The sequence below is a fragment of the Panthera onca genome, chromosome B2 (genome assembly GCF_046562875.1).
Source record: "Panthera onca isolate mPanOnc1 chromosome B2, mPanOnc1 haplotype 2, whole genome shotgun sequence".
Lineage (NCBI taxonomy): Eukaryota > Metazoa > Chordata > Mammalia > Carnivora > Felidae > Panthera > Panthera onca.
The window spans coordinates 57,579,454-57,606,356 of NC_138343.1; the positions used below are offsets into that span (position 1 = coordinate 57,579,454).

The window sequence follows — 26,903 nt, forward strand, 5'->3', positions numbered from 1 at the left end:
GGAACAGAATAAAATGAGTACAATTTGGGTGTACAAATGTACTCCGCCATGACACTAGGTGCCAGATACTGTATCTACTGTGACTTTTGTACCCTGAGTGCAAATGTCCATCAACACAGTGAAAAAGGCAAATATCTTGGTTTTATTAAAAAAATAATTTTGAAAAAAATAATTTTGATGTTATGGACATCTGAAAGGACCCTGGAGATGCTCAAGGATCTAGATAAACTTGAAATATCTCTGTGTCAGAGCTCACATCAATTTGAAAGAGAAAAAAAAAAAAAAAAGAAACCAAAGTGAAATGTAAAGTATCACTGAACCCCAGACAAATGTTTCTTTAACATCTCATTAAGAATGTCAGGAAACTTAAGTTATCTCTCCCCCCATGTTTCAGGCTCTATAAGAGTAGAACACAAGCAACACTTGGATTTCAACGAATGGTTCAGAGAAAGGTATCAGGAGAAATTGTGAAAGAATCTGAAATAGGAAAAAGAAAGTCTAGCTTACCCATTCAGGTGCTCCTCACCTGTCTTTATCTTTCAGATATTTTACAACTTTGTAAGTTGATGAAAACTAATAATAATTTGAGTTATTCTTGTCTATAGCAATTCAAACTGATTGTGTCTGGTGAAGTGCAACTGATTGTTACTCCGTAGGTAGACTTGCTTTCCATCTATTTGTAAATTCGCTTCAAAATTCCTTAATCTCATATATATATATACATATATATACATATACATATACATATACATATACATATACATATACATATACATATACATATACATATACATATATGTATATATATGTCTCTACTCCTTGACTTCTCCTCTGAACTAGTCATAGTATCTTACCAGTTCCCTCATTAAGAGGTTAAATAAAATTTTTGATGTGTGCTCATTTTATATATCTTTTTGAAAATTAGCCTTTTAACAAAGAAAATAAGCTAATTTCAGTTTTTGAAATTTTGAGGTATATTAGGAGAAATGAGTCACATTATATGATAGCAAAGAAAACCAAAACCAACTCAAGGAGAAAAATTCACATAGAATACAATGCAAAGGGGGTCCCCTGGTGTTAAGCAACATAGCAGTCTTGGACTGGATAGAGATGCCCACCCTTATGAATGACCGAGATCGGGTAGGAAGACAGAAAAGGATTCAAAATACAGTTGAAAATCAGAAAATTTGGGGACATACAAAATCTAAGAAACAGATTTCCCATGAGTACTTTGTGCTGTAGAGCTTATTAAGAATATAAATTTGGTAAGAGAAACACAAAGTGAAATATAGTAAAAAATAATTTAGATTAAATCGATATTGCGGAAGAAAACAAATTGGACAGAATAACAGCATTAAAGATTTAATAACGAAGTATGAGTAGCAAAGGGCATAATGAATATGGCTGAAAATCAATCTTGAGATCCTCATAAACGCCCTTTCTTAGAGCCCACTCAACCCATCTAGGTTTTTATGACACTTCTGAAGACTGCAGCTGTACAATACCCCAAATTAGTCCAGTTCCTGGCAGAGAGCGATGCAGCTTTACCTTTTCTGCCTCCCCTCAGATCCATTAGCAGTCTTCTGGGCTTCTGTTCTTCAAGTTTTTCCTTATTTTCCCCATGACTTCCTATTCAGTTTCTTAGGCTGCTTTTCTCTGAATTTGATGGTATAATTAAGGATTTAGGATTATCTATGACTCCTCTTTTTACTGAGGGGAGGAAGCTGGGGGCAATGAGAGCACCTTTAGAAATGCAACACTCTGTACCAGCATCTTGTGTTTTCTCTTCTTGGATATATAAAAGGTTAGTTATATCATAGAATGTCATAAAATTGTTTTTTTCTTGAATTCTTGGCTTGTTCTCCACCCCCATCATTTTGGGAGAGGGGAGGGTGGTTCATTTTGCTATGCACTGACAGTCTGGTATCCGGTTCTTTTCCCCATTTTTACCCTGAAGTTTCTATTACTTAATATTTCTAAAGATATTATCATCTCAAACTCCTATTTTCAAGATAAGGCTTAAAAATACGATATACGGAGTAGAGTAGAAGAAAGTTGAACATTTAGGTCAAGCTGTTGTACCATATGTACAAGGTCTGTTTTTCAAAGCTTCAAAAACCGAATTTTAAAAATTATATACATTAAACAAGATATATGTAGTACAATGCAAGAATGAGTTATTTTTAAAGGAAGCACAGTCACTAAAATCAATGACAGGGATAAACGGTCTTATCCAAGTACATCAACATCCCATCATGAACCAGAGCTACCCTGTGATATAGAACACAAAAAGGCAGCTTTAATAAAGGTAATGGGAATGAAATAAAAATAAACAATTAAGCATAGTTCTTCCTCTAGTCTGCCAAATAGTAACAGTTTTAAACTCATCATTTGGACTTATTCTATTAATAAGCGATTTCTTGTTTTATATAATAATACTTTTAAAGGAATTCAGAATGTTTTGCTGGTAACATGATGGTGGGAGGGGGCAATGGAAGACCTCAGGTTACTGATGTATTTGCATGATTCAATAGCAAATTATCCACTTCAGGGAATACAGTTCATATTGTTTGATAGATTGATTTTTTCACTTTAAAATCAACTAACTTTGCATCACAAACCTATATTTTGAGAAAATACTTAGAGAAAAGCTATGAATAAACACTCAGGAAGAACTGTTTGTCTTTCACAAATAGTACTATGGTACAAAAATTCCATTTTCTACTTTCCTATGTAGGGAAAACCCTACTTTTCTACGGTGTTTTTCTTTCCCATGGGTCTCCTTTACTCCTCAAATAAAACACTTCACTTCTGATTGCCAAACGTGTGGAGGTTTTTCCCCATACATGCAATTCTCTGTGACACTATTTGAGTGTCCTACCATTTATTTCAACTTGGACACTACCTACCTGGAGACAGTGTCAGACCTTACAAGTTAGGTATCCCATGAGACTGCTGCCCCCTGCCCCCCAACTACAATTCATACCTCAGATATCAGTTGCAAGCCCAGGTTATCACCAGTGCTTCTGACCAACTGGCTATAGATCAGACATTCTAAAGATTGTTTGATTAATTTGCTAGAGGTGTTCACAGAGCTCAGGGAAACACATTTACTAGTTTATTAAAGGACATGATAAAGAAAACAGATGAACATCCAGATGAAAAGATACATAGGGTAAGGAATAGGAGGGTCCAAGAGCAGAAGTTTCTGTACCTGTGGAGTTGAGTGCTTCACCCTCCTGATGAAGATGCATTTGCCCACCTGGAAGCTCTCTGAGAGATACTGGGATTTTGTGGAGGCTTCCTTGTGTAAGCATGATCAGTTATTAACCCCATTTCCAGCCCCTCTCTCCTCTGTGGAGGGTGGGGGGCTTAGACTGAAAATTCCAAGCATCAATCATAAGTTTGGTCTATCTGGTGACCAGCCCCCACCAAGGAGCCATCCAGAATCCCACCCAGAGTCCCTTATTAGAACAGAATATGCTCCTACTGCATTTATCACTTACAAATTACTAAAGTTTTAGAAGCCTGGTATGAAGGGACAGGGTCAAAGACAAATATTAGAACAAGAGATGCTCATAGTGTTATCACTTAAGAAATTACAAGGGTTTTAGGAGCTTTGTGTCAGTAACTGGAGGCAGAGACAAATATATATATTTCTATTATCTCACAAGTACTAAAAACATGTTTTCAAACACAACTATAATAAAAAAAAATGAAAAATTACTGGCAATTAGTAAAATAAAATATAAAAATTTCAAAATAGAACTTCTAAAGAAAATCCTAAGTAATGACTACTGTCAGATGTATATTTTTGTAATAAACTTTGTGGGCTGAGTAATCCATATGCCACATTAAATTTAGTTCAACAGTGCTCATTGAACCCAAAAATATCAAGAAAATGTGCATCTCTCTTTCTGTGATATATGACAAATGTGAAGAGCAGTGTCTTTTTCCCCATAATATCCAATCTGTGCTGCCTTGGACAGGACTTGAAGGCTGTGGAAGATGTCAATATTAAGCCATTGAAAGAGAGTCATTCTGTTGTTTCGCTGAAAAGACATTTGATGATCCATTAGCAGAGAAGTGTGAACTTATCCTTTTTGAAAGGATTCTTTATGCTTTTAGGCTATGTAGTAATTTTTTCAATGAATCCTTTATGTCTTGAGTTTTTCTGAATATTTATGCAGAAAATATTTTGAAACTTTACAAAGTTTGTAATTCCCCAATTTATACTAATGAAATCATCAATTGTATCTCCTGATTTAAGATTTATTAAATATAGAAACTGCTGCTTAGAACAATAAATGTTAATAATTACTTAAAAATTACAGAACTCTAGTTTCTAGATATCATATCATAGCATTTTAGAGAGATAACCCTAATAATTGAGTCTAAAATGTATAAATTATATACATAGCATATATGTATATACATGTTATACAGTATACAGTATACATTTAGTCTTACAAGAAAGGAATAATAATGAAATAAGCCAGAGAGAGGAAAGAATTATGTCCTCAAGTTTTTATAATTTTGGTTTGCTTGGTTATTATATTGAGTTGTAGACCCAAAAATTTCTAAGCATAGATACTTTATCACTTAATTGAAATACTCAAGAGAGTAATTATGGTTTATATGGTACCACTTCCATTAAAAATGCGAATTTTTCTCTATTGGAACTATTGTAATGAGTGCTCCCAAACATCAATGACAGTTTGATTTGAGTTCATGTACAAATAAACAACTGGTCATCAGTTTGAATTAAAATAAAATTCACCATTCCTTATAGGCTCGATAGTGATGAATACAGATAGTATGCTTATTAAATCAGGTATACAGATGGTCCAATTTGGAAATTTCCATAAAGTGATATAGATTTCTACCATTTCTCATAAAACAAAAAATCCCTTCATACCTTTATATGTTACTTTGTATTTTTCAAAAACACTTTTATATACAATTAAATAAATTAATGCTTACTTATTTTTGTGAGAGAGATTGACAGAATGTGAGCAAGGGAGGGCAGAGAGACAGGAGACACAGAATCAGCAGCAGGCTCCAGGCTCTGAGCTGTCAGCACTGAGCTTGATGTGGGGCTCGAGCTCACAAACCACAAGATCACCACCTGAGCCAAAGTTGGATGCTCAACCGACTGAGCCACCCAGGTGCCTCACACTTTCTTTCTTTCTTTTTTTTTTTTTTATTAAGTTTATTTATTTTTAGAGAGAGAGAGAGAGAGAAAGAAAGTGTGAGTGAGGGAGGGGCAGACAGAGAGGGAGAGAGAGAGAATCCCAGGCAGGCTCCCCATTACCAGTGCAGAGCCCTATGTGGGGCTCGAACTCATGAACCATGAGATCATGACCTGACCCAAAGTCAAAGACTTGACCAACTGAGCCACGCAGGTGCCCTATATACATTTTCAGACCCCGTGAACTTGAAAATAAAAATTCATCTGCATTATTTGTCATCAAAATGAAATACAGAAAGGTTAATTGATTTATCTTGTGTTGTACAATTAATTCACAGCTAACTTGGGTTCACGTCTACCTTTGGTTACCTACTGACATTTTGATCAGGACTGCCTATGGCAGTAAGCGGATGATCTCTCCGTCCCTGGTGGCGCCTTCATGGCATGTAACAAAAACTATTCCCTGAATTTGCATCGAGTTCTCTGTTGAGCACATGTGTTTTGACTGTAGCTGAAGAATTCCCCTTTCCTGGCTCTCCTTAAAGGTCTTTATTTGTATGTAGCAGCAGCAAACCCAGTATCAATCTTAGCAGCAGTGGCTCAGGGTTGAAGACATCTTAGAGCAACGGGGGCAACATAAGCAGTAACACATTTTAGTAGTTAGAACGTGGTTGGGGTGATCTGGTTGGTCTGTGAAAGGATGGGAGGCAGAGAAGTTCCAGGAGAACTGCTACACTGTGGCAGCAGCCTGGCACACAGAATTAATTATTAACACATGTTTATTACATGCTGCTGCAGAGTGGCTTCTGGGCCAGTTGCTAAAATTTATTGAGACCCTATTTTAATCTTGCCTCGGCTGCTAATTGTGCTTAACCAGGAAAGAAAATACAACTCACAATACAAGATTCTTACAGGAAATGAATCCTCCTCATTTGGATGAAATGGTTAAAAATGAAACAAAAAATTGCATCTACTGTTTGCTCCTTTACTGTCTCATTCCTGATTCCAAGATTTTTTATAGTCTAAATATTCTTTCCCAGGGTGGTATGTCTATCACATGGATGTAATGTTAAGGACACCTATTAGATAAGAATATAGCATCCTGGGCATCTAATTCCCAAGACTCCTTACCAGGCAAGTTATGAGAGAGGAAGGATTAGAACATTAGCTGAAGAAGATATTTAGCATTGACTTCATGTTGCCATACACCAAACACAATTTTAAGCATATTAAATGTGTTAACTCTCCCCATCCTTACAACGAAATTTTCATATCTTTGGTATTATTACAAATAATACGATTCCATTTTACAGATACTGAGGCACAGAGATGTTAAGTAATTTGCCCAGAGGGCAGAGCCAGATAGTCTAGCTCCATAGTAATTTTCTTAATCACTGGATTTTACTGTTCTTGAGGTGGGCATGGCACCAATTTCAATCCTTGAATGAGCTCATTTGTTTGTTTTTGCCCCTACCTCTGTCTGTTAGAAGCAAGTTTGTTCCTCACTGGTCCATTTCTTGATATAATTACATATAATTACATAGAAACACTGTGTATCTCTCACTGATTTATGTCTTCATAAATTTCAATCACAGAAATAGAGTTTAATTTTTCTTAACACAATGTTCTCTTTCAAGAGACGTCTAACAAATCACATCATTCTCGGTCAAGGGTTGGCAAACTATAGCCCACAGATCAAATTCTTCCACTGTTCGGTTCTGCAAGTAAAAGATTTTTTGCAACACAGCTGTATTCATTCACAGTCCCATACTGTCTATGGCTGCTTTCACGCTACACTGGCAGAGTTGAACTGTTGTAACACAGAGTGTGTTGCCCATAAAATATTTACTCTTTGGCCATTACAGAAAAAACTGCTAACCCCTGTTATGCTCCTGGTCGTTAAATAGACCCAGGATAAAATTCTCTTTGATTTAAGCTAAATTTTGAGTAAACCCTTGAAATCTGCACCATTTTTTTAACTTGCTTACTAACAGAATGGTTTCTTAAAGTATAGTTTCAATACCTAGTCATTTTTCATCACAACAATCACAGTTGAGTAACTCATCAACAGAACTTTATGAACAATTCTTAAAAACCTTACTCTACACAAGGCACTGGTGAAGTACTGAGGAGGTGGGTGGAAGAGAGATGTAAAACATAATTCCAGATTACTAAGTGTTCCCTATTTAGGTGAAGAGACATAAACACAGATTCCTAGTGTAAGGAATCTCTTTACTCAGCCCTTGTTCTTAATTTCTACTCCTATTATAATTAAGTCCTATCTCAGTCAGCTAAACGGTGAGAAAAGGGTACAGGTTATTTCTTATCTCTCTTTGTACAGGTCACAGTGCCTAGAAGACTGTGATGTGCTTTCTTGGCACTCAGTTAAAATTTGTTGAATTTGACTTTCCTGTCATAAAAAAATAAGATGAAAAGCAATCTTTGTGTATCTTATAAATGGCAATGTATGAATTCATCCAACCATGCTTTCCACTCCACTCCCTCTCCTAGCCTTCTGGAGCAAGCTCCACTGGGAGCTATCAAGGAGGGACAAAGATATTCAAAGAATTTTACAGTGCACATTGTAAAATTGATTAAAACTGAGCACACTTTTTTCTCTAAGAAAAGAAGATATTTTTAAAATGCTGTCAGGAACTACTGTGGGATTTCACTGGCCTTGGCGTAATAAGTATCTAATGAAGATATTGTGTATCCTACTGGGAATCATTTTATAGAGAAAAGCAGATGTTATGATACTTTAGATTTCATGTGTTTTCCTCAGCAATCTCAGAAATCTCTTCTTCTAGCCCTCCCCAAATGCACGAAAAAGGAGGATCCAATGATCCTACTTGTTCTGTCAATTTCTACCTGGAATAAATACCTAAGACTAGCCCTTCTTATACTTTCTTTCTCAAATACAAATATTAAGTAATACAAAGATTGCTTCTGAATCTTGTTCTCTCACTGGAGTTGCTCATGTAATTTGCCTCCTGCAACTTGGTCAGATGTCTGCTCCTACTTCTCAAAGATCACATACTTCCAAAGGGCATGCTTATTTCTTTTCAAAGAAGTAGCACAGAATGGGATTCAACTGCATAGTAATACATCTCATGACGAAACCTCCTGATTGATACCGCTGGCCAAATAGAGCTCATTTTCTGAAAGTGCACCTAAAGAGTTTTGTGTGGTCTCATCCCTTCTCCCGTGACCTATTAGTAGCTCCTTTGACGGGGTTCCAGAATTCTGAATTGGTTCAGTGGCAGATTCAAAAAGCTTTCTTTTCATCTTGACTGCTGTTCTCAGAGCTGTCTCTCTCCCACAGAGAGTTCTTTTTTAAACTATCCTTTCTAAGGATTTTTACTGTAACCCCATAAGGATTCCAGTTTTATCTTCCTTTTGTTCCTTTTCAACATCAATTAGTTGGTGAGGCAAACTGAGAAAAGATAAATCTACACTTTTGAACTAGGAATATAATTCAAAGGCGACACTGGCTTATCAACCTGATATTTCTCTATCCTTCTCCCTTTAAAATTGGGTGATATAAAACACAAGTATTCAATAAATGTTTGTAGAATGATTTGAGTTTTTACTGAAATGTCCAGGAATGAAAATGACAAAACTAAAAAACAAACAAAACAAAACAAAAAACAGACAAAAATCAACTCCTAGTCTCTAAAGTGAAACATCTGTTCTAATTTCCTCACTATTCTTAATTGCTCCTACATGTAATATACTGACTTCAAAGGAAAGAAAATTAGCCCTTAAGTCAAGTTAAGGGACACCTTTTAAACTACGGATGTTTAACTGAATCACAAAAATCTTCATGTTCATCTGTTGTGAGGCTTTTATGAGGTTGATAAATTCGAAGAGGGCTGAAAGCAAAAATCCCATGAAACATTCTGCTGAGGTATTCCCAACAGTGTAGGATTAAATTACCACTCTACAGATGAACAAAAGAATGCTTTCTAGACAAAAATATTTTCTCCATTCACAGGCTATGAAACTCCCTTGAGTAAATAGCTTTGATGTATCCAGTTCTGGGACAACAATTATGTAAGACAAAGACAGAAACTGATAATCATTACAAAGGTATGGTGTTTTGTTTTTTTTTTAATAATTTCTAGTTTGATTTTTTTTTTTTTTTGGAGGTCACTGGATATAAAAGGCAAGAATAATCTTATGGCACTAACATCCGCTTCAGTTTATTGGTTTAAATTAAAGTACCAACTTGGACAGGGTGTATATATGCTTGGCATGTATTTTTATGGATTTTAAAAAGAGCACATTGAGTACAAGCATAGATATGAGCCAGGAGCATGAGCCCAGAGGAGACTTCCCAGGGGCTGGCTGCTTCTTTGGCAATGAGCTGTTTTTAGTTGGTAAAGACACACTCTCTACAAGAAAACACCGTCTTACTCTATATAACTTAAAAAAAATTGCAAAGCCAGAAAATCACTTTGCTTTGTGTCTTTAAATTGTTATGTTTGTGTCTTTTGTTCTGTGTTTTGTTTTGTTTTGTTTCCTTTCCCCTGCAATATACTATTACCTCCAAATTTCATGGTTGTCTACCACAACTTAGGTTTTATACATAAAACAAATTTTCCTTTTCCTTTTTTTCTTCTCTCTCTCTCTCAAAATAAATCAGATTTATAAATAATTCATTCTAAAGCCATGATTTTAACATGGGTTCTTACACTCCTGGGAAATAAATAATGTTTGTCTAGTTCTGACATTAGTTTCTTTCTAAAATATAACAAGTTTTCAGTTTAAAATTTGTTTTTAGTGTAGGTGCGCCTGGGTGGCTCAGTTGGTTGGTTGCCCGACTTCAGCACAGGTCATGGTCCCACAGTTAATGAGTTCGAGCCCTGTGTTGGGCTCTGCATTGATAGCTCGAAGTCTGGAGTCTGCTTGGGATTCTGTGTCTCCCCCTCTCTCTGCCCCTCCCCAGCTCAGGCTCTGTTTCTCTCTCTCTCTCTCAAAAATAAATAAACATTAAAATTTTTTTTAAATTTATTTTTAATGTATATAATTTTTAATATATAATAATTTAATATATATATAGATGGATATATTATATATATGATGAAAGCAGGAGATATGGGCAGCAGGAGGGAGAGAGAGAATCTCAAGCATGTTCCATGCCCAGCATGGAGCCTGATACAAGGGCTTGATCTCATGACCCTGGGATCATGACCTGAGCCAAAATGAAGAGTTGAACACTCAACCAACTGAGCTACCCAGGTGCCCCAAGTTTTCCGTTTTAATATTCAAAACTTCTAATTTCACCCCGTTTTCCAATAAATACTTCTTTTAAGCATTTTACTCATAGCCATTAATAAAAAGGTTTAATTTTTTTGGAAAGTACAAAATGATGACTCAAGTTTGCAAAATATTTCAAAGTAGAGTAGAAAATATTTTTAGAAATAATGACTTTCCCTAGAATGGATAATCTATCTAAGCACTGAAGACATTATACCTCCAATAAAGGGAATTGTTAAAACTATTGTATATTCATTTCAAAAGAAAAAAAGAAAAAAAAAACATTATCACATTTGGAATACTGCACGGAATATACTTTAGTGATGTTCAGCCATAGAAGAAAGAAATCTGTAAATTCTGGTTATAGAAATCCCTGTGAGCACATTGTGTAATTAGGGAAACCTTGATATAGATGCATTTCCTTAAATAAATACTGTTAATACTATACTATTTTTCTAACCAGCTAAGATAACGCTAAAAGTGTGATAGGAAATTTTCCCAATTATCGAATGAACCTCAGCTTTGGAATGCCATTTTACAAATTACTAAGTATTGAATTCAATTCATATTTAGTGATTTATATTATAAAAATATGCTCTGAAACATTTGAAGCATTTATGTTTTACTGCTATAGCCATATGCCATCAAATTCATATGCTTGCTATATTCTTCCTTGCTGGTTCAGAGCCTGTTTGTAAGTCATGTTCCATTGAAAAACTCATAAATTAAAGAAACTTCTTAAGAAAACTAGAAAGAACTAAGATTTTCTTTTGGTAATGCTTCATGCACTAAGCTAGAAAAGTTTTCCTACAATATTTAAATGAATAATTCATTGCTTCAATAGGTTAACATTTGAGAAAGAAAACTGACATATAGGAAGTCAAACATTTAATACTCACTGTAGAGAATAGTTCCATTCAAAGTGTTTGTTTTTATAGTCAAGTAGATGGTAACAGTTCTGTTATGTTCTTTCCCTGGAACACATGTGAACTCATCCAGGGTTATAAAAAAAGGTAATTCTAGATAGGAATTCCCACTGAAAGATGGAAAAAGTAAACCTGCACCTGAAAGAAAAAAAAAAAGGTCATAGTACATTCTGCTAATCCTGTAGATAAGAACATAGCATTTATAGTTAGCATTCATATAAAAAGATAAAGTTTATATTTACAAACATTAGACTCAAAATTCTGATACATAAGTATAATAGATTTGTGAAGTCATTGTCTCAAATAATCAACCACCAGTCCAGAGGAAAAGACCTAGAGCAAAAATTTTGTCATTGATGGATGGGCTTTAAAGGTAAATAAACACCCTGAAATTGTACGAAACAAAATCTGTGTTTTTGCACATGTGAAATAATAGTATTCATTAGATTCTTAAAATATTCTGATATGAATGTCTATAAATCACATTATATACTTAAATCAATGAACTTTATTTGGTGTAATTACACCTCAATAGGAAAGTACTGAAAAAAATCTGTGACACAAAAGATTAGAAAATCTATAGATGCATTTCTATATAAAGATAGAAAATCTCTCTATCAAACTATATAGTGGGGTGCCTGCCTGGCTCAGCTAGAAGAGCATATGACTCTTTATCTTGGGGTTGTGAGTTTGAGCCTCATGTTTGGTGTAGAGATTGATAAAAAATATAGATTTAAAAAGAAAATAAATTATCACACAGAAAAGTTTTATTAATATTCATTAATATTTAGTGCTTTCCAATAATACTTAGATATTTTATAAGTGGTATTACTACAATATGCAAAGTTAATTTTTTAGAGTTATCCTTTTAGAATTATTACTCTTTTATTTAAAAAAAATAAGTTTATTTTACTTATTTTAGGAGAGAAAGAGAGAGTGCAAGTGGGGGAGGGGCAGAGGGAGAGGGTGATAGAGAATCCCAAGCAGGTTCTGCACTGTCAGTGCAGAGCCCGACAGGGGGCTCAAACTCATGAATTGTGAGATCATGATCTGAGCAGAAATCAAGAGTTGGCTGCTTAACCGACTGAGTCAGATGCCCCAAGTTATTAATCTTTTAAATGATTAATCTCAAAATATTGAAGCACATAAAATTTGAAAAGTACTTATTTTATTGTCATGTACCTATAGACTAGCAACGTAGATCTATAGACTTGGTACTTTGAACAGGTGTTAATACACAGAATGTGGAAATGCAACTTTGTTATCAACACTCAAATCTTCCTTCAGAGATAGGATATCCCCTACCCTCTTCCACCAGCCAAGACCTGGAGGGACCTGACACTGCTATCCGCCTTGAGGGGCAGAAGGAAGCTGATTTCTGTTCTTTTTATTGTCTTACCACCTCCTGTTCATGCTAGCTGCTGTTTCTGACCCTTTCGGCTTTGAATGTGGAGGAGGGTAGGTGGAGTGGAAAGGAGAGAGAAGTACACAGTAGAAGAGAGCTGTAAGAGCTGGTGATTGATGCTGTTATAAGCAAGCTCTCGCTCTCTAGGAACAGCAGATGTTTAAAACTGACGGTTTCTCTTGCGGTAGAAATGTCATAAAATACAACATGCTCAGTCCAGTTTCATTTTCAGATAAACAACAAATAATGTTTTAGTATAAGTATGTATGAAAGATTTCACAAAATATACTAGAAGAATTATTTGTATTTGAAATTCAAATTTAACTTCATGTGTCACATTTTTAGTTCTTAAATCTGGGAACCCTAAGACTCATGAGCATGTGTGAATTCTTTAGAAATCCTTTGCCAACTACAATTCCTAGGACTCGTGCCATGACCTGCCTTTGGCTTGTCACTTCTAACTTGGTCCCATATTGATTTTTCACTTTAGCACAGACTCCTCGGTAGACAGCCACTTACCTGTGTCAAAGTAAAAGTTGTACTAGATAAAGTTAATCAGGCAAAGACTTTATTCAAGACTACTGCAATAAAGGAGAGGGGTCAGAATTCAGTCTTTCCTTAATTCCTCTGAAACAAAGAGTGGTAGAGCTTTTGAGAGCTGAGGTGGGGGAATCACAAACTACTGTTTGCTAATTGGCCTTAGCCCCCTAAAAAATATAAGCTTCTTCCTATCTTCATCACAGAACGGGCCTAGAGTCAGGAAGAAGACTGTCTAAAGTTTAGTCAAACTGAGGGGAATGTTAAGGCTGTCTAGGTCACTTGACTAGAAAAAACTACTACTTGGGTAGAACCTAAAAATGACCCTAGACCAAATTTCTTTCCTGAGGGGTCTGTATCTAGTCCCTGGAAAATACTTCTACATTCCCTGCTCTACTGTCTGTGAGGGTATTGTTAGTTTTCAGTCTTCACGCGCTCCCATGTACGCACGCACGCACACATACTCCCGAAGGCTGCTTTGGCTTTCTTTCTCAGGTATAAACATATGACTCTGTTGGTCCATGGTCTTCCTTTCCAAGTGATTTGGTTTTAGCTCCCCCCAAACACTGTCAGATGTGATGGGTGGGAGAATGTGAGGTGAGGACAAGATAGCTTTCTACAAAAACATTTCCTCAAAGTCGTGTCTCTAAAATCCTCTTTTTTTCTTCAAATGCTTGTTATATCAAGAACTCTTCCCAGTTAGATCTTGTTTTTAGATATGGAATCTCATTTTGTTTACAGCACTATATCTTGGTGCATGTGAAAGAGTTTATTTTTAATGTCCTGTTATGCTCATAACTTTGTTTTGTCAGATATAAATATAATGTATGTATTAGCAACTACTTGATTTAAGATATATGGTAACTTACAAATTTAATATCACATATTTTTTAGCATTTCTTGGCTTTTTGCACACAATCTTTAATTTCTCAAAATTAATTTCCTTGGCTCTAGATTTTACTAGATCTTTTTTCAAACGGATCTGTTTTTAGGCCTACTTAGCAAATCCTGCATTAGCTCTCAGATGCCTAGAAAACTCTGTAATACTTAACACTCATTTGTATTAAAACATTCTCCTTGTTGCTCATGACACTATACTGCACTTTGACCATCTCCTCACTTGAACAACAGCTTCTTTGCAGACTGTTCTTTCAAACTATTCCACAATGCACATAGTTTCCAAGGCTCTGTCCTGGGTCAACTAGTTTGTCTGTGCTTTATCTAAACCTGATCCTCCTCCATTTTCTTATTCCCAGCACTTACACTCCCAGGCTTAGAAATTCAGCATCATTATCCACCTATCTCTTCTCAAACCATTGGTGGCTCCTGTCACCTCTTTCTTAGATCAAATCTAGCAACTTTCCTTCTGCTACCACTGCCCTTATTTAATTCTCATTACGCTTCAACTTAACTGTTGGCAATAGCTTCTTTCTAACTGGCCTCCCTGCCTATAGTTTCTATTAGCTGTCATTGCTATCACGTCAACTTTACTGAGGGGTAATCACCTCAGAGATTTGGTGAAAATCCTTCCCTAACTACAGAATAATTAATCTGCTTATGGAGTACACCAAGCCTTCCATGGTCTTATTTTTCAGTGCTTCCACACACACAGATCTACTGGTAAGCTTGAATTACACTTTCTTCTGTGGTTCTGCTTGTGTTCACACTGTTCTGTCTGGAATTCCCTTCCCCCAAATCCTAGCTATATAAAGCTTCCTTTCTATCAAGGCTCACCTTGAATACTCCCCCAAATTTGAACTCCATTCATATTGTATCTACAAATGTTTTGGTACATGCTTTGTTTTTTTACTTCCAGTTACAGTTGTCATAAATGTTGGGTACAATTGGTAAAATAGCAAATCTGTTACTTTGGATGAGGGAGGTAAATTAACTTTAATTAGCAGAAACAGAATAGTCTAAATAAATGAATTCTAAGAAGACATTGGGGGATAGATGAATTAAGAGAGGAATTTGCTTGTGATTAGAAAACACAGTATGAGTTTCACCAGATGGAACACAATGTTTGTCAGATACTGAACTGCACACGCATCACTTTTTAATATATATATATATATATATATATATATATATATATATATATATATGTTACAAGGAGAAAAATAGATGCTAATCAAGTTAAACTACAATGTAGCTAGCTCTATACTGGAAGAAGTATAAATGAGAAATTTGGATGCAGCCAGGGCAGAAAAAATGGTTAAGATTACAAAGAAATGTACTTGGGTTTTAAATTAATAAAATATTTAGCATATAATTTGGCAACTATTTAGATGTTGCATGTCTGTTAGTTATACCATGATATGGTTTTAGACACTATTTCTTTATATTACTTTTATCTGTCCTACTTGGAGTCACTGATGTGTTCATTAATTCAACAAATATTTATTGACTGGCTACTACATGGCAGGTACCAGTCAACGAATATAGTAGTGAGAAAAACAGATAAAAACTTCATCCTCATGAAGCTTAGATTCTAGCTTCATGGAAGACAATCCCAAGCTAGATGTTGGTAGAATTTATTCTTCTGATGTGGTAAATTTTTTCTTGGGTCCCTTGACCATTTTTCCTGACATTTGCTGCCACTAAGAAGCACTGAGCCTAATTTGAAATGTTAAAATTACATAAAAGGGAAATTCTAACAAAACCTGCCCCATCAACCCTTCCATACGATTCATTGTCAGATCTGAAAGATCTGTGTTTGATTCATCTTTGCATCACCCTATGGCATTACCAGTTTTGCACAGTATAGGCAAATTCTTAGACAAATACAGACATTAGACAAATACAAATATAGTGAAAATGATCATTTGTGGTAGTTTAGAAAAAAAAGAAACAGAAAAAAATTATAATCAAAATGGGATAAGGAAAGACTATAGAGATGGGGCTTTAACATTTATTTTGTGGTTAACCTTTTCACGTTATTGATAAATCCACAAAATAATTTCTGTAAGAAAAAGTCTTTTATATATGGGTTCATATATGAATTAAATTATTTGGATCCATAATCAGGTTTCCTTATTCTGAGAAATAGTGAACTCATCAACAGAAGAAAAAAATTCAATTTGTTAAAAAAAAAATGACTTCCATATTATTTTGCAAGAGCACATCTATTGTATAATTCAGGCACACCTGCTTTTTCCCCCAGCTCACACACTCCTTGAATGTTTTTTTTGTTTTTTGTTTGTTTGTTTTTTAGAGCTGACAGATTTTACGAAACTTACGACAGGAAACAACAATTATGAACAATAAACATTTGCTATTGAATTGCTTTCTAACCATATTAATTTCCATTATCATCATGTTTAGTGGCTATGTTTGAAAACAGAACTGCCCTGAATGTGGAAAACAAGACTAATTGGGGTTAGGTAGAGTGTTTTCCTGCTGCTTCCAAAAGCCTCTTCAGGCAATGCTATTTGAACATACTCCAAATTTATTTTTCTTCCAATTATAAATGAAAAAAACACACAGCGTCTTTATACAGAAATATGTATTAAACATCTTACAAAATATGCCACACAGTAGTTAATTGGTGACTTCTCATCACAACACAGACATCTGTTATGTTTAAATGTCTTAAAAGATCATATGGGCTGATCTATCTAATTATATTAACTTTTATATGGTTAACAAAATTTAAAATCAGTTCTGACTCATGGGAAAAACCAATAAATTAACCAAGAAGGAGGATCTTTTAAATCCCTAAATTATATAATATTTAAATAAATAAAATTCAAATTGTCAAAGGAGAGAAACCAGAGTACCGAGTTTGAAGGGCCTTATGTTAAAAATGTGATGAATTTAATAGTTTTTACCAAATATATTTCTATAGTATGATTCAGGACCACAGTCAATTAATAGCAACAATACACTGAAATGTTATTCATGAGAGCACCATGGAATTCTTTATGATAAAGAAAACACAGAAGAGATTGAAATCTTTACCCTGAGCACAATGCAACTGAGAAGTACAATGTTATTCATTCTAAATAGAAATGGAACATCTTTGTCCATAGTATAAGTTATAATCCCCTTAGCCTTGTATCAAAGTCTTCTAGGATGGAACCCCAGACACTGACATATTAACATGTAAAGAAAGCTACAAGTGCAATAAGTCACAAATTATCCATATACAACTTTATTATAATTCCTGGTACTAAAAGAAACATAACATTGTCTGTTATTCTTTCTTTGTAAGAGAAATAGACTTGGTTTACTCAGTAGAAATTAAAAAATACTATTTTAATGCTTTTGTTGAATCTTTTACTATGTTTCCCAGAAAGAACATCATATAAATCCTATGGCTAAGTTTATGAAATGAAGATGAGACTAATGCAATGCCATTATTAATAAATATTTTGTTTTTACTTAAAAATAATAATTGCTTCTTTTATAATTCTAACTTTGTTAAATTCTGTGATTAAAAGGAATATCACTAGTTAGTCCATAGATCTGTCTTCCTAAAGTATTCATCACTAAAATATAATAAACCCAGCAAATAATATTAAAAAATACAAAAGGTATAATCATGTACATTATTCCAAAGTTATAAAATTAAGCTCCAAGACCCATGAAATAGACTTACATACTATACACATGATTTGTGAGAAACTCCAATGTCTTAAAGATTTATATACACTTGACCATTGAACAACTCGGATATTAGGGGTGGCCACCACCCCCCTGCCTGCCCTGCACAGTAAAAAATCTGAGTATAACTTCTGACTCCCCCCAACCTTAACTAATACCATACTGTTGGTTGGAAGCCTTACTGATAGCATTAATAGTTGATTAACACATAATTTGTATGTTATATGTACTATATTCTAAATTCTTACAATGAAGTAAGCTACAGAAAGAAAGATGTTATTAAGAAAATCATAAGGAAGAGAAAATACATGTACAGAACTATACTGTAAAAAATCTACATATGAGTGGACCCATGCAGTTCAAGTCTGTGTCGCTTAAGGGCCAACTGTATTATTTTCCTGTTTAAAAAGACTGATATAGTTTCCCATTGCTAGAACCATAAGCAACATTTTTGTTTGACACACAAGATCATTTTTCACTTACCTTCCAAGACTACATAATTCTCAAAATACCCAAATGTTACTATCCACACTATCCTACTCTGAATTTTGAACATTCATTGTTCAGTTTCACTGCCTTCTTTGCTTATTGGTCTTTGCCTCTTCTTGAATCATTTTAGTGATTTTTTTTTCAAAAAAATCATATCTTTCACAGACCTACTCAACACATTGCCATTGATTTATATAAACACTATGATAAAAAATTTAATGTATACTTTGTGGTTATGTCCTTTTTTTTTTTTAAATCTCTAATGTGTATTTTTTCTCCCTCCACCCCCAGATTAACCTTGCCCAGTTTCTGATGGCAGAGCAAGTGAGCCAGAGTCTGGGCTCCTGTGGTGCTTCAATTAGAGTGGTTTTACTGTTCTATAGAAGATTATGAGTAATAGTTTGTTAAATATGTTTGAAAATCATTAACCTAAGGCAAGATACTCAGGACTTCACAGGTAAAGCTACAATTAAGCTGCCAGTTCCCATGACCCACCCCTCTACTTGCTCTTATCAGGGATGGGGCAATCAGGCCCGAGAATACAATTAATGCTATTTAAATATGACCATATGACAGACATCAGGATGCTAATTTATTAATTCAAAAACATAACTGTAATACGGATTAGAATACTGACATTTTTATGATTACCATATTTGTTCCCACAGCCATGATACATTGGAAGAAAAATCATAATCAGTAAGTCATTGATGATCATGGGAACTGAGAATCCAGAGCATTAGAGAAATTACAAAAAATAGAAATTTTGGCAAATGATATAAAAACCAAACACATTTAAAAATGATCCACTTCATTACTCAGGAAAATACAAATTTCAATTACTATTGGAAACATATTTTTACAGTCTTCAGATAGCAAAAATTAAAAAGTATCATAATTTCAAGTGTTGGGGAAGATGTGTTAGAGTCACTGGAACTGTTACATATTACTGGGGCAAGTAAAATTTGGCGCAAACATATCAGAAAACTATTTGGCAATGTCTGCTACTAATTAGGAAGTGCATAAATCGGCAGTCAATTGCTCTTCAAGATTTTAAGAATCTCTTGTATATTTACTGAAGGAGGCATACATGAGAATATTTGGAAGGGTATAACTTATAAAATAAATGAACACAAAGAAAGTCCAAATTTTCATCAATAGAATGTTGAGAGTATAAATTGTGATAGGGGCATATAAATGAATACTATACAACAGTGAAATGTGTTACTCCTACAATACCAACATGGCTGGGGGTACTTGGGTGACTCAGTCATTTAAATGTCCAATTCTTGGTTTCGGCTCAAGTCATGATCTCACAGTTCCTGAGTTCAAGCCCTGCTTCAGGCTCCATGCTGACAATGCAGAGCCTGCTTGGGATTCTCTCTCTCTCCCTCTCTCTGTGCCTTCCCATCACCTCTCTCCCTCTCCCTGTCTTTCAAAATCAGCACACTAAAAAAAAACAAAAACAAAAATAAAAAAAAAAACTACCAACATGGGTGAACTTGCAAAAGAATACATATAGTTGATATTATTTATATAAAGCATTTAAAATAAATAAAACAATACTATAAGGATGATAAAGACAAATTCACTACAGTGTTTATTCCTGAAATGGTAAACTGGGTTACAAAGAGGCTTAAAATGTATTGGTAATGATTTGCTTCGTACACTGGGTAGTGATCGGTAAATGGTGTTATGTTATTATTTATATATTTTTGGAAGAATTATAATGTTAAAGTCACCAGTAATCATGGGAATTAGAACAGATAAAATTAGTGAAATAACACTTATAAGGCTATAATGATAAGATATTTCCACTGCCTTAGTCCTTTCTAATTTGGCTTCTATCCTTGCTGTACAAAAGCAGCACTCACTAAAATTATCATTGAGTTCAATGTCTTCAGTAAGACTTAAAAGTTTAGGTAGGTACAGTGATTTATTTTATTTTTAAAGTTTATTTATTTATTTTGAGAGAGACAGAGACAGCTCAAGTGGAGGAGGGGCAGAGGGAGAGGGAGACAGAAAATCCCAAGCAGGCTCTGCACGGTTGGCATGGAGCCTGACGCTGGGTTCAAACTCATGAAACCGTGAGACCATGACCTAAGCTGAAACCAAGAGTCAGACACTTAACCAACTGAGCCACCCAGATGCTCCAGACATGGTGATTTATATCTCATGCCCATAATATTTTTGCCTTCAGACTGCCTAGTACAGAAGGTCTCTGAGGATGAGTCTTTGACAATGACAATATACATGCTTAATTAAGCAGGATTACAATGTTGCCTGACATTTCAGATGTGATCACTTTAGTAGACCAAATAAACACAATTTTCTGGCACTTGGTATATAAGCATCATCTCAGCAAAGCCTCTATCTCTATTCTAACAAGCAGAGAAATCTAGTAATAGTTTGCTTTTACCTGGCAAAGATAACATCATACCTCCACAGTCTTACAACTATTCTCCAACACTGTATCACAATTTAATCTATGAGGAGGTTTTTTGTTTTACTTTCCCATAAAATACTTTATCTATTCAATGATTTACTATGTTGATGCTACTGCTGATAACACGGGTGGATAGTACCCAGAAAATAGAAAGTATCTGGATGCTTTGGTAGGTTATATGAGTGCTTAAGGATGGGGGAATATATTCCCATGAAAATTGAGGGGCCTGCCACAAAATTCTTGTGTGTTCCTTCATGTAGAGCATATAGAATATCTCTGTCCAGAGGAAAACAACAGGTGGCTGAGAAATAACCTGTAACCACAAAGAAAGCTGAGGATCAATTTGACTCACTGAAAAAAATCGTAGAGAATTTGAAAGAATTTGTATCTTTTTATGTATTGTTTTGTTTCAACCCAAGTAATATATTCAAATTATTGGTTTATATAGAATATTTCTTCATTTTAATTTCCTTTTTTAAAATTTATATTTGTGAGAGAGAAAGAGAGGGAGAGAGAGCGTGCGTGCACACACGAGTTGGAAAGGGGCAGAGAAAGAGGGAGACACAGAATTGGAAGCAGGCTCCAGGCTATGAGCTGTCAGCACAGAGCCTGAAGTGGGGCTCGAATTCACTAACCCTGAGATCGTGACCAGAGTCAAAGTCGGAAATTTAACCGATTAAGCCACCCAGGCGCCTGTGCCTTTTAATTTCCTAATTCTGGAATAATTTTCCTTATTCTGGAAGTACTTCCTTTTCAAGTTACTTTTGTGTGTATTTCTTGCTGGTAAACCCTCTCAGTTTTTTTGTTTTTGTTTTTTTTTTTTTTCCTTGAAGATATATTTGTTTGGACCATATTACCAAAGTTTAGCTGTGCAAATATTTGTAAACTGACATACAGTTTCTCTCTGCAGTTTTCAAGGTCATTATTTCTCTCGATTGGATTCCATTGTTGATGTTTAGTTATGCTACACCTTCTCTTTCTAGTCATCATATTTTCTAACTTCTCTTGCATTTTTGCATTGTCTCTCTGTGTTAAAATATTCAGATCTAACTTCTCGCACTTAATTCTTTTCTCAGCTATATCTAATATGCTATTCCATTCATCTATTTCATTGCTAGTGATTACATATTTCATTTCATTGTTTGGAATTTTGTGATAGTCTCTTGTTACCTTGCTTATTTTTAAATTCCCTTATTTTTTTTATTACTGAAGGTTTACATTATAGTTAATTCTCTCTTTTTTTCCAAATTTTTATTATTGAAGCATATATAGTATTATATTAGTTTCAGGTGCACAACATAGTGATTTGACAATTCTGTACATTACTCAATGCTCACCACAATAAGTGTAGTTACCATCTGTCACCATACAAAGTTATTACAATATTATTGACTATATTCCCTATTGTGTGTGTTTCACCCCTGTGACTTATTTATTTTGTAACTGGAAGTTTGTACCTCTTAATTTAATTCCCTCTTGTATTTTCTTCAGCATTTTAAATAGGGTAATTTTATTTCTGTATTTAATGAATCTAATATCCAAAATCCTTGGGGCTGTAATGCTGCTGCTTTTTTTTTCCTGCAGCATTTTGCTTGAGGTAGTCTGTTTTAGCTGATATTCTTTTTTTTATTATGCAGTTTTTTTAAAATTAATATTTATTGCTGAGAATGTATAGAGACCCAATTTTATGGAATTTGAGTTTGCAAAAGTGGATTTGCTTTTGCTTCTTCGAAATATACTGAGGCTTTCAAATTGAGGTAGTTTTATATTAATTTCTACTTTGGAATTTCCTCAACCAAATTTGCAGTATAAATTAGAACTGAGGTCAGCAGGGCTATAGAAGATTCTTGGGGAGGGCGTTACTTACATACCTGTAGTGAGAGTGGCTAAACAGCAGGTTTTCTTGTCTTTCTTTGCTGGTAGTTTTTTTTTTTTTTTTTTTTTTACCCCCCCCCCCCCACCTTACCACTGAATCTGAAGTCTTTTTTTTTTTTTTATATTTTTATTTTTTTATTTTTTTATTTTTTTTATTTTTTAATATATGAAATTTACTGTCAAATTGGTTTCCATACAACACCCAGTGCTCATCCCAAAAGGTGCCCTCCTCAATACCCATCACCCACCCTGCCCTCCCTCCCACCCCCCATCAACCCTCAGTTTGTTCTCAGTTTTTAACAGTCTCTTATGCTTTGGCTCTCTCCCACTCTAACTTTTTTTTTTTTTTTTTTTTTTTCCTTCCCCTCCCCCATGGGTTTCTGTTATGTTTCTCAGGATCCACATAAGAGTGAAACCATATGGTATCTGTCTTTCTCTGTATGGCTTATTTCACTTAGCATCACACTCTCCAGTTCCATCCACGTTGCTACAAAAGGCCATATTTCATTTTTTCTCATTGCCACGTAGTATTCCATTGTGTATATAAACCACAATTTCTTTATCCATTCATCAGTTGATGGACATTTAGGCTCTTTCCATAATTTGGCTATTGTTGAGAGTGCCGCTATAAACATTGGGGTACAGGTGCCCCTATGCATCAGTACTCCTGTATCCCTTGGATAAATTCCTAGCAGTGCTATTGCTGGGTCATAGGGTAGGTCTATTTTTAATTTTCTGAGGAACCTCCACACTGCTTTCCAGAGCGGCTGCACCAATTTGCATTCCCACCAACAGTGCAAGAGGGTTCCTGTTTCTCCACATCCTCTCCAGCATCTATAGTCTCCTGATTTCTTCATTTTGGCCACTCTGACTGGCGTGAGGTGGTATCTGATGTGGTTTTGATTTGTATTTCCCTGATAAGGAGCGACGTTGAACATCTTTTCATGTGCCTGTTGGCCATCCGGATGTCTTCTTTAGAGAAGTGTCTATTCATGTTTTCTGCCCATTTCTTCACTGGGTTATTTGTTTTTCGGGTGTGGAGTTTGATGAGCTCTTTATAGATTTTGGATACTAGCCCTTTGTCCGATGTGTCATTTGCAAATATCTTTTCCCATTCCGTTGGTTGCCTTTTAGTTTTGTTGGTTGTTTCCTTTGCTGTGCAGAAGCTTTTTATCTTCATAAGGTCCCAGTAATTCACTTTTGCTTTTAATTCCCTTGCCTTTGGGGATGTGCCGAGTAAGAGATTGCTACGGCTGAGGTCAGAGAGGTCTTTTCCTGCTTTCTCCTCTAAAGTTTTGATGGTTTCCTGTCTCACATTCAGGTCCTTTATCCATTTTGAGTTTATTTTTGTGAATGGTGTGAGAAAGTGGTCTAGTTTCAACCTTCTGCATGTTGCTGTCCAGTTCTCCCAGCACCATTTGTTAAAGAGACTGTCTTTTTTCCATTGGATGTTCTTTCCTGCTTTGTCAAAGGTGAGTTGGCCATACGTTTGTGGGTCTAGTTCTGGGGTTTCTATTCTATTCCATTGGTCTATGTGTCTGTTTTTATGCCAATACCATGCTGTCTTGATGATGACAGCTTTGTAGTAGAGGCTAAAGTCTGGGATTGTGATGCCTCCTGCTTTGGTCTTCTTCAAAATTACTTTGGCTATTCGGGGCCTTTTGTGGTTCCATATGAATTTTAGGATTGCTTGTTCTAGTTTCGAGAAGAATGCTGGTGCAATTTTGATAGGGATTGCAATGAATGTGTAGATAGCTTTGGGTAGTATTGACATTTTGACAATATTTATTCTTCCAATCCATGAGCAGGGAATGTCTTTCCATTTCTTTATATCTTCTTCAATTACCTGCATAAGCTTTCTATAGTTTTCAGCATACAGATCTTTTACATCTTTGGTTAGATTTATTCCTAGGTATTTTATGCTTCTTGGTGCAATTGTGAATGGGATCAGTTTCGTCATTTGTCTTTCTGTTGCTTCATTGTTAGTGTATAAGAATGCAACTGATTTCTGCACATTGATTTTGTATCCTGCAACTTTGCTGAATTCATGTATCAGTTCTAGCAGACTTTTGGTGGAGTCTATCGGATTTTCCATGTATAATATCATGTCATCTGCAAAAAGCGACAGCTTGACTTCATCTTTGCCAATTTTGATGCCTTTGATTTCCTTTTGTTGTCTGATTGCTGATGCTAGAACTTCCAGCACTATATTAAACAGCAGCGGTGACAGTGGGCATCCCTGTCGTGTTCCTGATCTCAGGGAAAAAGCTCTCAGTTTTTCCCCGTTGAGGATGATGTTAGCTGTGGGCTTTTCATAAATGGCCTTTATGATCTTTAAGTATGTTCCTTCTATCCCGACTTTCTCAAGGGTTTTTATTAAGAAAAGGTGCTGGATTTCATCAAAGGCCTTTTCTGCATCGATTGACAGGATCATATGGTTCTTCTCTTTTTTTTTGTTAATGTGATGTATCACGTTGATCGATTTGCGAATGTTGAACCAGCCCTGCATCCCAGGAATGAATCCCACTTGATCATGGTGAATAATTCTTTTTATATGCTGTTGAATTCGATTTGCTAGTATCTTATTAAGAATTTTTGCATCCATATTCATCAGGGATATTGGCCTGTAGTTCTCTTTTTTTACTGGGTCTCTGTCTGGTTTAGGAATCAAAGTAATACTGGCTTCATAGAATGAGTCTGGAAGTTTTCCTTCCCTTTCCATTTCTTGGAATAGCTTGAGAAGGATAGGTATTATCTCTGCTTTAAATGTCTGGTAGAACTCCCCTGGGAAGCCATCTGGTCCTGGACTCTTATTTGTTGGGAGATTTTTGATAACCGATTCAATTTCTTCGCTGGTTATGGGTCTGTTCAAGCTTTCTATTTCCTCCTGATTGAGTTTTGGAAGAGTGTGGGTGTTTAGAAATTTGTCCATTTCTTCCAGGTTGTCCAATTTGCTGGCATATAATTTTTCGTAGTATTCCCTGATAATTGTTTGTATCTCTGAGGGATTGGTTGTAATCATTCCATTTTCATTCATGATTTTATCTATTTGGGTCATCTCCCTTTTCTTTTTGAGAAGCCTGGCTAGAGGTTTGTCAATTTTGTTTATTTTTTCAAAAAACCAACTCTTGGTTTCGTTGATCTGCTCTACAGTTTTTTTAGATTCTATATTGTTTATTTCTGCTCTGATCTTTATGATTTCTCTTCTTCTGCTGGGTTTAGGCTGCCTTTGCTGTTCTGCTTCGATTTCCTTTAGGTGTGCTGTTAGATTTTGTATTTGGGATTTTTCTTGTTTCTTGAGATAGGCCTGGATTGCAATGTATTTTCCTCTCAGGACTGCCTTCGCTGCATCCCAAAGCGTTTGGATTGTTGTATTTTCATTTTCGTTTGTTTCCATATATGTTTTAATTTCTTCTCTAATTGCCTGGTTGACCCACTCATTCGTTAGTAGGGTGTTCTTTAACCTCCATGCTTTTGGAGGTTTTCCAGACTTTTTCCTGTGGTTGATTTCAAGCTTCATAGCATTGTGGTCTGAAAGTATGCATGGTATAATTTCAATTCTTGTAAACTTATGAAGGGCTGTTTTGTGACCCAGTATATGATCTATCTTGGAGAATGTTCCATGTGCACTCGAGAAGAAAGTATATTCTGTTGCTTTGGGATGCAGAGTTCTAAATATATCTGTCAAGTCCATCTGATCCAATGTATCATTCAGGGCCCTTGTTTCTTTATTGACTGTGTGTCTAGATGATCTATCCATTTCTGTAAGTGGGGTGTTAAAGTCCCCTGCAATGACCACATTCTTATCAATGAGGTTGCTTATGTTTATGAGTAATTGTTTTATATATCTGGGGGCTCGGGTATTTGGCGCATAGACATTTATAATAGTTAGCTCTTCCTGGTGGATAGACCCTGTGATTATTATATAATGCCCTTCTTCATCTCTTGTTACAGCCTTTAATTTAAAGTCTAGTTTGTCTGATATAAGTATGGCTACTCCAGCTTTCTTTTGGCTTCCAGGAGCATGATAAATAGTTCTCCATCCCCTCACTCTCAATCTAAAGGTGTCCTCAGATCTAAAATGAGTCTCTTGTAGACAGCAAATAGATGGGTCTTGTTTTTTTATCCATTCTGATACCCTATGTCTTTTAGTTGGCGCATTTAATCCAT

The 26,903-nt window shown here is 35.3% G+C and overlaps 1 protein-coding gene across 2 annotated transcripts in view; it reads right to left on the reverse strand.

The window, feature by feature from the left end:
• The window catches only part of LOC132667946 (protein eyes shut homolog), a 577,410-nt gene that overhangs the window by 294,456 nt on the left and 256,051 nt on the right, over positions 1 to 26,903 (reverse strand). For both annotated transcript variants that reach the window (XM_060617196.3, XM_078447046.2), the window contains one exon: positions 11,350 to 11,514. In XM_060617196.3, the coding sequence (XP_060473179.3) occupies positions 11,350 to 11,514 (165 nt within the window). The remainder of the gene's footprint in view (positions 1 to 11,349; positions 11,515 to 26,903) is intronic.